Raw genomic sequence first — 13,156 nt, forward strand, 5'->3', positions numbered from 1 at the left:
CCCACAGAGTCTCACTCCAGTCTTAGGTTTCATACAATTATAACATCTGGGTCTTGGAGTTGGGAGTGAAATTGTTTTTGACTGTGAGATGAGTGTCTTATTTAACAAAATCCAATCTTAATCATTAACTCAATGTTCCAGTATTGACGAATCTAGAATATACAAACTGTAGTTTGAAGAAGTTAACTTGAAACAAATTAGTCAAGCTTACTAAATTGAACCAATGTAAATGACATAAAATCCCATTCAAACTCATAACTATAAAGTCTAGCTATGATCAGACCTGAGTGTTTAATTCTGGAATTCTTAAAGCCCACTGACTCACACTCAGTGCCAGGGTTAATGCCAGACCTGGAGAGATGATGGTGCACATTCTACATGTTGTTAAAGTTGAATTTTGAAAATCAAAAACTTTTTGGTTAGTATATATTAGATAAGTAACATGCATCATATGCTTGATGTTAAACTGATATTCTTTTAAATTATTAAAAATAACGCCAATTATATTTCCACCTGATAATGGCAGAAGCACCAGCCCCTCATTCCAGCCCTGTTCCAAACTTGGATAAAAAGGCTGAATTCCAGGAATGAGGTGACAGTAACTGCCCTTGACCACAAGGCAGTGTGGGTCCATCCAGCTCCAGTTACATTGAAGTCAACGGGAATATACTCCACTGGTTGGAGCCATTCCTGATACACAGGGAAATGGTTGTGGTTAGTGAAGGTCATGCTGCAGCTGTACAAAACTCTGGTGTGGCCGCACTTGGAGTATTGTGTACAGTTCTGGTCACCGCATTATAGGAAGAATGTGGAAGCATTGGAAAGGGTTCAGAGGAGATTTACTAGGATGTTGCCTAGTATGGAGGGAAGGTCTTATGAGGAAAAGCTGAGGTACTTGAGTCTGTTTTTGTTAGAGACAAGAAGATTGAGAGGTGACTTAATACAGACATATAAGATGATCAGAGGGTGAGATAGGGTGGACAGTGAGAGCCTTTTTCCTTGCATGGTGATGGCTCGCATGAGGGAACATAGCTTTAACTTGAAGGGTGATAAATATAAGACAGATGTCAGAAGTAGTTTCTTTACTCAGAGTAGGAGGGGTGTGGAATGCACTGCCTGTAACAGACATAGATTGGCCAACTTTATGAGTAGTTACATGGTCATTGGATAAACATATGGATGAAAATGGAATAGTGTCGGATAGATGGGCTTCAGATCTGTTCCACAGGTCGGCATAACATCGAGGGTCGAAGGATCTGTACTGTGGTATAATGTTCTATGGTCTATGTTCTATAATTGTCTCAACAATTCAACACCACCCAGGACAAGACATGCTGCTTGCTTGGCACTCTCTCCACCAACAGCACCCCCTGGTAACAGTGTGTACCATCTACAAGATGGCCTTCAGCTACTGGCCACAGCTCCTTTGACTACACTTTCCTAATCAGTGAGCTGTATGAACCAGACCTGCAAGGGCATTAGAACACCACAAACTGCAGGTCCCCCTCCAAGGCACGCTCCATCCTGACCTGGAATGAATGTTATTCCTCCACTGTCACTGTATCTAAATCCTAGAACACCCTCCCTCTCAAGATGGCGTGTAGCTGTTCCAGTCGCACTGCACTAATTCAAGAAGGAAGCTCACAGCCAACACCTTCCCAAAGAGGAATAGAACTGGACCCTGCAGTAATACCCACATTGTGGAAATGGATTATAAAATTATCCATGTCCCTGATCTGCTGTCTCCTCCCCAGTATAGGATTGAAAGAACAGATGGGTAGAAAGCATCAGTGGTTCAGGAAGGCTGCTATAAACTAGACTCACAGTAACAAACACACAACTCTTGATGCAATTTTTATACTTGGCTGAGAAACTAAGTCAGTACAGTCCTCATTGGCTGTGACCACAACTACAAGCAGATTGAGGCAACTACATCCACTCCCAGACAGGATCCGTGGAGCAGCGATAGACTCTTTTAGTAGCAGCAGGGACGCACCAGTTTGTAGGAGCAAAGGAAAGCCATTTTCAAGTCGCAGGACGCATCGTTCCAGTAATGTGAATCGTCTGAAGGAAAGAAAGAAGAGTCCAGTAAATAAGACAGCTATTTCTGTGATTGATTCAGTCTCTGTTATTGGGAGCACCAATGATCTTGTCCTTATTTAGGATATTCGTCGTAATCTGAAATTTGCTGGGTCAGCCACAATGAGAAAAAGAAATATATGAAGCTTGTGCTACTCAAAGATCAATTGGTTTGATGATGGTTTCACTATTCTCTGAAGGGATGAGTGTTTGGATTAAATATTGTGAGGGTTGTTACTGTATCTGGCTGAAGATCTGATTTAAAATAGACACAGTGGGTTGTGATTGTAACGATGTCAGCCAGGTTGACTTAATAGAATAAGAGTTCACTGATTGGGCTGTCATTCTGGATCAGATGTTCTCAAGGAAATGCACGACAGAAATGTGGAGGTTGTTTCGGAAGCACCTGCTGATACTGCTGGACAGGTTTGTCCCACTGAGGCAAGGAAGGGATGGTAGGGTGAAGGAACCTTGGCTGATAAGGAATATAGAGGGAACTTGCACCAGGAGTCAGAGGAAGTAGAGGAGGTCCTGAATGAATATTTAGCTTCAGTTTTCACTACTGAGAGGGACCTTGACATTTCTGAGGATAGCATCAAACAGACTGATATGGCAGAATTGGTTGATGTTAGGAAGGAGGATGTGCTGAAAACTTTGAAAAACATAAGAATAGATATGTCCCCTGGCCAGACAGGATGTACCCTAGGTTACTTTAACAAGTGAGGGAAGAGATTGCTGTGCCTTTGGCGATGATCTTTGCATCTTTACTGTCCACTGTAGCTCCAGATGATTGGAGCGTGGCAAATGGAATTCCTTTGTTCGAGAAAGGGAATAGTGATAACCCTGGGAATTACAGACCAGTCAGTCTTACATCAGTGGTGGGCAAAGGATTGGAGAGGATTCTGAGAGACAGGATTTATGATTACTTGGAAAACCATTGTTTGATTTGAGAGAGTCAGCGTGGCTTTGTTAGAGGTAATGCCTCACAAACCTTATTGAATTCTTTGAGGATGTGACAAAACACGTTGATGAAGGTCGTGCAGTGGATGTGGTGTACATGAATTTTAGCAAGGTGTTTGATAAAGTTCCCAATGATAGGTTCAATCAGAAAGTATGGAGGCATGGGATACAGGGACATTTGGCTGCCTGTATCAGACAGAATTGGCTGGCCCATAGAAGACAGAGGGTGGTGGTAAATGGAAAGTATTCAGCCTGGAGCTCAGTGATCAGTGATATTCCACAGGGATCAATTCTAGGACATTGCTGTTTGTAATTTTTAAAAATGTCTTGGATAAGGGAGTGGAACATTGGGTTAGTAAGTTTACCGATGACATGAACATTGGTGGAGTGGTGGATGATGGGGAGGGGTGTTGTAGGTTGCAGTGGGACATTGACAGAATGCAGAACTGGGCTGAGAAATGGCAGATGGAGTTCAACCTGGAAAAGCGTGAAGTGATTCATTTTGTAAGTTTGAATTTGAATGCAAAATACAGGGTTAAAGGCAGGTTTCTTAGCAGTATGAAGCAACAGAGGGATCTTGGGGTCCATGTCCATAGATCTCTTAAAGTTGCCATCGAAGTTGATAGGGTTGTTAAGAAGGTGTATGGTGTGTTGGCTTTCATTTGCAGAGAAATTGAGTTGAAGAGTTGTGAGGTTATGCTGCAGTTCTACTGAAACCTGGTTAGACCACAGCTGTGTTCAGTTCTGATTGCCTCATTATCGGAAAGATGTGGAAGATTTAGAGAGGGTGCAGAGGTGATTTACCAGGATGCTGCCTGGGCTGTAGGGCATGTCTTATGAAGAAAGGCTAAGGGAGCCAGGGCTTTTCTCATTGGAGTGAAGAAGGATGAGAGATGACATGATAGAAGTGTACAAGATATTGAGAGGTATAGATAGAGTGGATAGTCAGAGACTTTTTTCCATGGTGGAAATGCCTAACATGAGAGATCATAATCTTAAGGTAATTGGAGGAAGGTTTAGGAGAGTTATCAGAGGTATGTTCTTTACACAGAGAGTGATGAGTGCATGGAATGCACTGCCAGCAGTGGTAGTAGAGTCAGATACATTAGGGGCACTTAAGCGACTCAAAGAACTTTTACCCAAAATGTTGATTCTCCTGCTCTCAGATGCTGCCTGACCTGCTGCGCTTTTCCACCTCCACACTCTCGACATGGTTGATACAATGTTGAGGGCCGAAGGGCCTGTACTGTGCAGCATTGTTTTATATTCCATGTTCTTGGATCAATCAGGGAGCCCTGGCTGACAGGTAAGAACAGGAGTGTCAGATGTCTTGTGCACTCCGAGAACTGGCTTTGAGGGAGCCAGATCAATATCAAGGTCTGTCCACCTCTAAATAATAGATGACAGGGTGATGGGGATACCAGCCTCTTTGAAGTTATCTCAGGGTGCACGGGAGGTGTGATAACCTTTTGGCAATAAGCCACAAGGTTATGCTGTTTAAATGTCAGATGGTTCATTAAATGACACCAATGCTGCAAGGAAATAGCTTCTGTGAAAAACCTGAACAGACTGGTCTGAGGTCAAGTTTCATTGAAGTTGAACTTTCCAGATAAAACAAACAATTATCTTACTGAGTGGAAGATGAACACACTGTGTTAGATGACACTGTTGTGATGTTTGCCTGTGGTCAAACTGACCAGTCACTTAAGACAGGACAGTGTCAAGGTTTGATCTCACTGGCTGCTGACGAGGAAATGGAGTATAAGGGAATGAGCCTTGCTCAGGAACAGGAGTTGTCTGATCACCGGCTGGAGCAAGCTGAGATGGAGCTCGCTGATCACATGTTACAGTCTGATCCTTGGACAGGTCCATGTTATCTGGGTCACTTGTGATTCTAAGTACAAGGGTCAGCTTGTGAACTAATCCTATTCTTGCTTTGATTTGTCATGGACCTTTCTTCAAGAAAGGGCAAGTGAGTCTATCTCATTGTAGATATACAGAGTAAACCAGACAGACCAGAATAGGTAGGAATAAAAGCCGTCAAGGTGTAAAGTTTGTAAATAGTCTGGGATACTTCCTAATTTTACTCTGGACTGGATTCCCCTGTGTATGTGAACAGGAAAGACTCACCACTGGGTTAAACAGTCTCTGTCACTGTGCTAAAGACTTCAGGTAATAGGAATAGTCAGTGGGATTTCAGTTTAGAATAATCTATCTGGATTATAAAGTCTTAAATCAGGGAGTCAAATCCTGTCAAGATGGGGAGGGGTGTGTGTGGTATATTAGTAAAGTGAGGGCTGGATCTGGGATGATTGATACTGTTCCTCAGAATGTTGTGTACTGCTCACTGGGAGCACGGCTGCAGCCTGGTATGTGTCAGAATCAGTTCATTAAATATGCACCAGTTCCAAGGCTGGTGTTAGTGTAACCCTGTCACTGTGGAACCCACAGAGGCAGGCATTTGAGCAAAAGGAGGAGACTTTAATGTTACTCCCTTAAATGCTCTGTTCTCCAAATCTCAGGGCCCCTTACTCTCCTCCTTTTAACAGTTTTACTTGCAAAGTGACTGCCAAGTAGAGCCCTGACAAAATCTAATTCACTGCATGGAAACATTTTCCTGAAGGCTACCCTTTCTATCACACTAGAATGCATTGACTTACTGAAGAAAGCGTGCACACATTCCTCTCTTCCACCACTATCATTGGGTTCTCCTTCAGCCCAAAACATAAAATCTGATGCAGATCCATCGCTCCATAGGAAAGTCCCCTCCTGTGGAAGTAAAATCAGATCATTTAACAATATGTACTTCTCTCAGCTTAATAATGTGATGCAATAACAGAAGCAACATTACCTTGTAGGTGTCACTCAACCCGATCCAAGCTGGGCCTAAGTTGTTTTGGGATTTCTGTATCATTTCTGCAAGAACGTTATTCTGCTCCATCCAGTGCAAGGAAGCAAGATGGCCGCCTGGAGCCAGCTCTTGGCAATGCAGCTTGGGAGTAAATTACAAAGGCAACTTGTCACTTGTTAACATTTTTACAAAAGCTTTGGAATGAGACAATTGACCAGGCTCTAAATAGAAACTCTTTTATAGACAATAAAACTACAACCCCATGATTGTGTGTCCACAAGGACCTGATATGGGCTGACTCCAAACTTCAGTGAATGGTGCCACACTGAGGCTGAGGATTTGGGAACAATCTCATTGTGGCTTCAACCCATCAGATAGAAATGTCAGCAGCTTCTGTGTAACAGCTGATACTGGGCCGGGTTTGTGCTCGAACGCTCTGTCTGTGACATTGTGTTTCCTGTTCTCCCCAAGTTTTATCCACACACAGCTATCAATCCAGAGGTGGACAGTCACTGCAGTCCATGTCACTGTGCAGTGACCACATTGACAGCAACAAATTTCTCGCAATGACAGACCACAGCACATCGATGCTTGTCAACTATAGATCACATCTCAGGCGATCATGTGACTCAGTGATGGTTTCTTAGGAATTTAACAGGTTGTTGCTGTGGGGATTGTAAAGTTACACAATGTCTGATTCTGGTTCAAGCTCAAATGTACAAACAATGGATAATGGAGAAGGGCAGACTCTTGTCAGGGCCTGACCCACATGGAATATGGTGAGAAATGTGGCAGAAACATGTGAGAGGTCCAGCAAGGCCTATCTCGATATCAGGAACAACTCTCTGCAACTTTAAACAAATTGCTCAACAATGAAGTGAGATTCTCACTGGGTTGTGGTAAGTTGCCTGTGTTATGGACCAGGCCAGACCCCCTCAAAACATTTCAAGAAGGTAACCCAGACCCTAAAGTTGCTGGTTGTTTTAAGCAGGTCTTTGTGGATATTCCAGGAGTGATGGGGCTGGTCCAACCACTCAGTTTTAAACAAAGCAGGATTTATTTACAGACGACTGAATGAATCATGAACAAAAAAGAACCAAATTTCAAATAACGTAATCTGTCTGACAACTCAATCGGCTCCATGGCAATGTAATAATGCTGTTCCAAATACTTGCAATATTCCTTAAACACCCCACTGGCAAAAAAGGTAAAATCAAACACAGGTTCTTACGGGAGAAAGATGTCAGAGAGAGAGAGAGAGAGAGAGGGCCAGCATAGAGCTGTTTCTTTGACCAGCAACTTCAGACAGATAACTTTCTCAAACCAAACCAAACCAGACCCTGAATTGGAAGAACTAGCTACTCTCCTTTCATTGTACAGGTGTTTCAAAAGAAATAGTTAAAAACCTTCCCAAATCAATATTTCCAGGCATATTGATACCTCTGCCTTTACGACCCCTTTTGAAATAAACCAAGGACAACATAACCCTGTTAAATGAACAGCATTGTCACACGTCCCCCCCCACTTAAAAAAAATCTGTCAATATTCAAATATGGCTTTATGTTAAAACTTCTTAATCTTCAATTGTTAGTACACTACAACACACATAAACATTACATTGACTATCAACATGCAAGCATTCCATTTCAGTCTGTTTGCTCCTGCCACTGAATGTCTCCGTTTCTCCTCCAAGTCCCAACAACCCATCAGTAATCACGTTTTCCTGTCCTCACACATGCACCATTTCCAAATTGAACGGCTGTAACAACAAGCTCCATCTAAGCAATCTGGAATTTTTGTCCTTAAATTTCTTCACAAACTTCACTGGATTCTGATCAGTGTATATGATTGTCTCAGATACATTACTGGTAACATGGCACTGTCATCTCGAAGAGCGTCATAGGTGGATAAGGACATTAAAAATAAAGTCAGAGAGTCATAGAGATGTACAGCACGGAAACGGATCCTTTGGTTCAACCCGTCCATGCCGACAGATATCCCAACCCAATCTCATCCCGACTGCCAGCACCTGGTCCATATCCCTCCAAACCCTTCCTATTCATACACCCATCCCAGATACCTTTCATATGTTGCAATTTTACTTGCCTCCACCACTTCCTTTGGCAGCTCATTCCATACACATACCACCCTCTGTATGAAAACGTTGCCCCTTGAGTCTTTTTTATATCTTTCCCCTCTCACTATAAACTCATGCCCTCCCCTACCCAGAGAAAAGACCTTGTCTATTTACCCTATCCATGCTCCTCATGATTCTATAAACCTCTATAAGGTCACCCCTCAGCCTCTGACACTCCAGAGAAAACAGCCCCAGCCTATTTAACCTCTCCCTCGAGCTCATATCGTACAACCCTGGTAACCGCCTTGTAAATCTTCTCTGAACCCTTTCAAGTTTCACAACATCTTTCCAATAGGAAGGAGACCAGACAAACCTATGAAAATTACTTTGTTTGATCATTTCAAACTCAATGTAGGTTTCACCAGGGTCTTTCCTTAGATTCCTGAAATGCTGTCAGTGGGCTTGTGACACAAGCTTATATGCTCTTACAGTGTCTGTCTTCACCTCCTCATATGCCCGAGATACCTCCCCTGATAGTGATGCAAAACCCTCATGAGCTCTACCTGCAAGTTTTGTTTGGAGCAACATAACCCACATGGTCACTGGCCACTTCATTTCTTTAGCCGCCTTCTCAAATGAGATGAAAAAGGCTCTTACATCCTTCTCATCAAATTTAGACAATGCTTGAATATATTTAATCAGATCCCGAACAGGCCTTTGGTTATCATGGGTTTGTACATCCTCACGCTCTTCCTGACTAAGCTGACCTTCAGCCTTCATCTCCATCCTTTACAGCTGATGTTCCTGTCCAAGAGCCAATTTATGAAGTTCAACCTCCCTCTCTTTCTTCCTTTCCTCCCTCTCCTTTTTTCTCTCTTCTCTTTTTCTCTCTTTTCCTTTTTGTTCTGTTAAAGTGATTTGTTCTTTTCCTCTTTCCGCTTTTATTCAGAATTCAAAAAGTTTCATTTCTTTTACCCATTCCTTGTCTTTTGCCTCTAACTCAAGCTGTTTTATTTTCAGTTGAATTTTAGTCATCTCCAAAGATTCTGACGGTGTTTCCAGCAAATCTAAATGCTGAGCTATTGCTGTAATTATCTCCCCTTTCCCCATGGAAGGAGGCAGCTCCAACTCCAGCTTGACTGCTAATTCCAGCAGCTTTTCCTTGTCCATCTTTTGTAAAACCCCAAAGTCACTTCTTCCACCCCCAGAAAACTCTGAGTGACTGCAAGAACCATTACTACACCAACTCTTTAAACCAACCGAATTCAACACCTGGAACAAAAGACACTAACACCTACCACTCGTTGCCTATGAGTCCAGCAATGCTAAACCCAAACTGGAACCATAGAATAAATCCTGCAGAATCCCCAGTCTGTTATGGACCAGGCCAGACCCCCTCAAAACATTTCAAGAAGGTAACCCAGACCCTAACTTTGCCGGTTGTTTTAAGCAGGTCTTTGTGGATATTCCAGGAGTGATGCAGCTGGCCCAACCACTCAGCTTTAAATAAAACAGAATTTATTTACAGACTACTGAATGGAATACCGAGAAAAGAGAAGCAAATTTCGAATAATGTAATCCATCTAAAAGCACAAATGACTCTATGGCAAATTAATAATGCTGTTCCAAATACTTGCAATATCCCTTAAACACCCAATTGGCAAAAAAAGGTAAAATCAAACACAGGTTCTGACATGAGGGAGATGACAGAGAGAGAGGGAGGATCAGCATGGCGCTGTTTCTTTGACAAACATCTTCAAACAGACAGCTTGCTCAAACCAAACCAAACCCTGAACTAGGAGAACTGGCCACTCCCCTTTCATTGCACAGATGTTTTAAAAGAAATACTTAAATGCCTTCTCAAATAGATATTTCCTGGCATATCGGGACCTTTGCCTTTCTGAAACCTTTTGAAAAAAAGGTCAAGGACAACTTAACCTTGTTAAAGGAGCAGCATTGTCTCACTTATTAAGGAGGACTAATCCTTGTTAACTGCACATCTTGCCTAATTGACCTGCAACGTCCCATCCTACCACTGGCCAGGAGTAAAGAAGATGCTGAAAATTCAGAACATGGAGAGCGAGTAAATGGTGACTTCAATTCACTGCTTGCTCCGTTAGGACCTTCACATTGGACATTACACTCAAATATCTCTTGGCATATTCCATGGGCACCAGCAACATATGCCCCATGTCCACAGGTACTAGCATTTGACATGTGCCAGCATCTAAAATCCTTCATGGTACATCTCCAATCCCATTACATTGTGCTTCTGCCTTTCAATGCTGCACCTCAGCAACACACTGACATCTACCATTGTAATGCTGCAACAAAGACATTGTGTGCTCAGGGACACACACCAGCTGCTGGACTGCACCAGGCTGCATCTTCAGCCGGTTGGCTCTCTGTCTGAGTGCTCACTCACTGACCCTAATTGGATGGAAACAGACAAACAGAGAAGATTGATGCAGGGATTGGCCATTGGGGCCTTTGAATGTCCACTGCCGTTCGATGTAAGGACCATTCAGGAAGGTTTCTTGACACAATTTGTGACCAGTCCAACCAGGAAAAGGGTGATACTGGACCTGGTTTTGAGAAATGAGTCCAGCCAGGTGAGTGAAGTTTCAGTGAGGGAGCATTTTGGGAATAGTGACTGTAACACTGTGAGTTTTAAGATACTTGGGGATAGGAATAACAGCAGTCCTCAGGTGATGGTGTTAAATTGGGGGAAAGTGACCTACAACATCAGTAGGCAGGAACTGGAGAATGTGGATTGGAGGCAGCTGTTTGAGGTAAATATGCATCGGATACGTGGGAGTATTTGAAATGTCAGTTGATCAGAGTTCAGGAGTAGCACATTCCTGGGAGAATAAAGGATAAGTACAGCACGTTACATGAACCTATTTGACCTTGGTCAAAAAGTAAAAGGAAACATACGTGAGATCTTAGGAGGATAGGAACTGATGACGTCCTTGAAGTATATAAGGAAAAGAGGAAAGAACTTTAACCAGAAAATAGAAGGCCTAAAAGGAGTCATGAAAAGGCATTCACAAACAGGATTAAGGAGAAGATACGGCTTTTTGTACACATATGAAAAGCAAGAGGGTAATAGCCAGGGAAAGGATTGGCCCACTCATGGACATAGGAGGGAATCTATGTGCAGAGCCAGAAGAGGTAGGTAGGGTCTTAAATGAATACTTTGTGTCAGTATTCACCAAAGAGAAGGAATTGGTGGAGGATGATCTCGGGGAAGGGAGTGTTGAGTTTCTTAGCCAATTTGCTATTAAAAAGCAAGAGGTGTTGTGCACCTTAAAAAGTATTAAATAGACAAGCCCCTGAGTTCTGATAGAATCTATCCCAGAATACTGAGGGAGGCAAGAGAACAAATCGCTGGAGTGTCGGCAGACGTCTTTGTATCCTCTTTGACCCCAGTGGGGTCTCAGAGGACTGGAGAATAGCCAATGTTGTTCATTGTTCAAGAAGGATATCAGGGATTATCCAGGAAATTACTGTCCTGTGAGTGTCACCTCAATGGTAAGGAAATTATTGGAAGAGATTCTTAGGGACAAGTTCTGTGCGTATGTTGAAGCAAATGGATTTATTAGTGATAGACAGCATGGTTTTAAGATCATAAGACATAAGGAGTAGAAATTCGGCCATTCAGCCCATTGAGTCTGCTCCGCCATTCAATCATGGCTGCTAAGTTTCTCAACCCCCTTCTCCCGCTTTCTCCCTGTAACTGTTAATCCGCTTGATACCGAAGAACCTATCTATCTCAGTCTGAAAAAATACTCAATGTGAGTATCTTTTGTGTCTGGGAAATCATGCCTCACTAACTTGATCATGTTTTGAGGTGGTGACAAAGATGATTATTGAGGGACATGTGGTTGATGTTATCTACGTGGACTTCAGTGAAGCCTTTGACAAGGTCCCTCATGGCAGATTGGTACAAAAGGTGAAGTTACATGGGATCAGGGGTAAGCTGGCAAGATGCATACAGAACTGGCTTAGTCATAGGAGACAGAGGGTAATGGTGGAAGGATGCTTTCGGAATGGAAGCTTGTGATAGTGGTGTTCCACAGGAATCACTGCTGGGACCTCTGCTGATTGTGATGTTTATTTGGAGGAAAACGTAGCTGGTCTAATGGGTAGGTTTGCAGGCCATGCGAAGATTGGTGGAGTTGTGGAAAATGAGGCGGATTGTCAGAGGATATAGCAGGGTACAGATCAATTGGAAGCACAGGCAGAAAAATGTCAGATGGAGTTTAATGCAGAAAAATGTGAGATGATGCATTTCAGAAAGCTAAGGGCAGGTGGAAATTAAACAGTGAATGGCAGAGCCTTAAGGAGTATTAATATGCAGAGGGATCTGAGTGGCCACATATCACTGAAGGTGGCAGTGTAGGTAGATAAGGTCGTACGAAAGGTTTATGAGATGCATGCCTTCAGTTGAAGGAACATTGAGTGTAATGATAGAAAAGTTATGCTGCAACTTTATAGAACTTTACTTAGGCCACACTTGGAATATTGCGTACGGTTCTGGTCACCATGCAACAAAAGGATGTGGATGCTTTGGAGAGGATACAGAAAAGGTTTACCAGGATGTTGCAATGGTATAGTGGATTTTAGCAATGAAGAAAGGTTGAATAGACTGGGTTTGATTTCACTCGAACACAGGAAGTTGAGGGATAACCTGATGAAAGTTCATAAGATTGTGAACGATATAGATAGAGTGGAAAGTCTGAAGCTTTTTCCCAGAGTGAATGGGTCAATTACTAGGAGAAAGTGAGGACTGCAGATGCTGGAGATCAGAGCTGAAAATGTGTTGCTGGAAGGGTGCAGCAGGTCAGGCAGCATCCAAGGAGCAGGAGAATCGACGTTTCAGGCATGAGTCCTTCTTCAGGAATGAGGAAAGTGTGCCAAACAGGCTAAGATAAAAGGTAGGGAGGAGGGACCTGGGAGAGGGGTGTTGGAAATGCGATAGGTGGAAGGAGGTTAAGGTGAGGGTGATAAAGTGAGGGTGATAGGCCGGAGTGGGGGTGGGGGCGGAGAGATCAGGAAGAAGATTGCAGGTTAGGAAGGTGGTGCTGAGTTCAAGGATTGGGACTGAGACAAGGTGGGGGGAGGGGAAATGAGGAAACTGGAGAAATCTGAGTTCATCCCTTGTGGTTGGAGGGTTCCTAGGCGGA

The 13,156-nt window shown here is 43.1% G+C and overlaps 1 protein-coding gene across 1 annotated transcript in view; it reads right to left on the reverse strand.

Annotated features, from left to right (window-relative positions):
- Positions 1-256: 256 nt before the first annotated feature.
- Positions 257-13,156, reverse strand: part of LOC148145848 (lectin-like) — a 37,070-nt gene continuing 24,170 nt past the window's right edge. The window contains exons 5-7 of the mRNA XM_087999775.1: positions 5,891-6,031; positions 5,700-5,808; positions 257-2,064 (exon numbers count right to left, since the gene is read on the reverse strand). Coding sequence (XP_087855901.1) covers positions 1,976-2,064; positions 5,700-5,808; positions 5,891-6,031 — 339 coding nt within the window. The 3' untranslated portion in view covers positions 257-1,975. The remainder of the gene's footprint in view (positions 2,065-5,699; positions 5,809-5,890; positions 6,032-13,156) is intronic.

Source organism: Chiloscyllium plagiosum, unplaced genomic scaffold (genome assembly GCF_037043375.1).
Source record: "Chiloscyllium plagiosum isolate Xiang-an unplaced genomic scaffold, Cpla_swu_hap1 HiC_scaffold_23, whole genome shotgun sequence".
NCBI classification, from domain to species: domain Eukaryota; kingdom Metazoa; phylum Chordata; class Chondrichthyes; order Orectolobiformes; family Hemiscylliidae; genus Chiloscyllium; species Chiloscyllium plagiosum.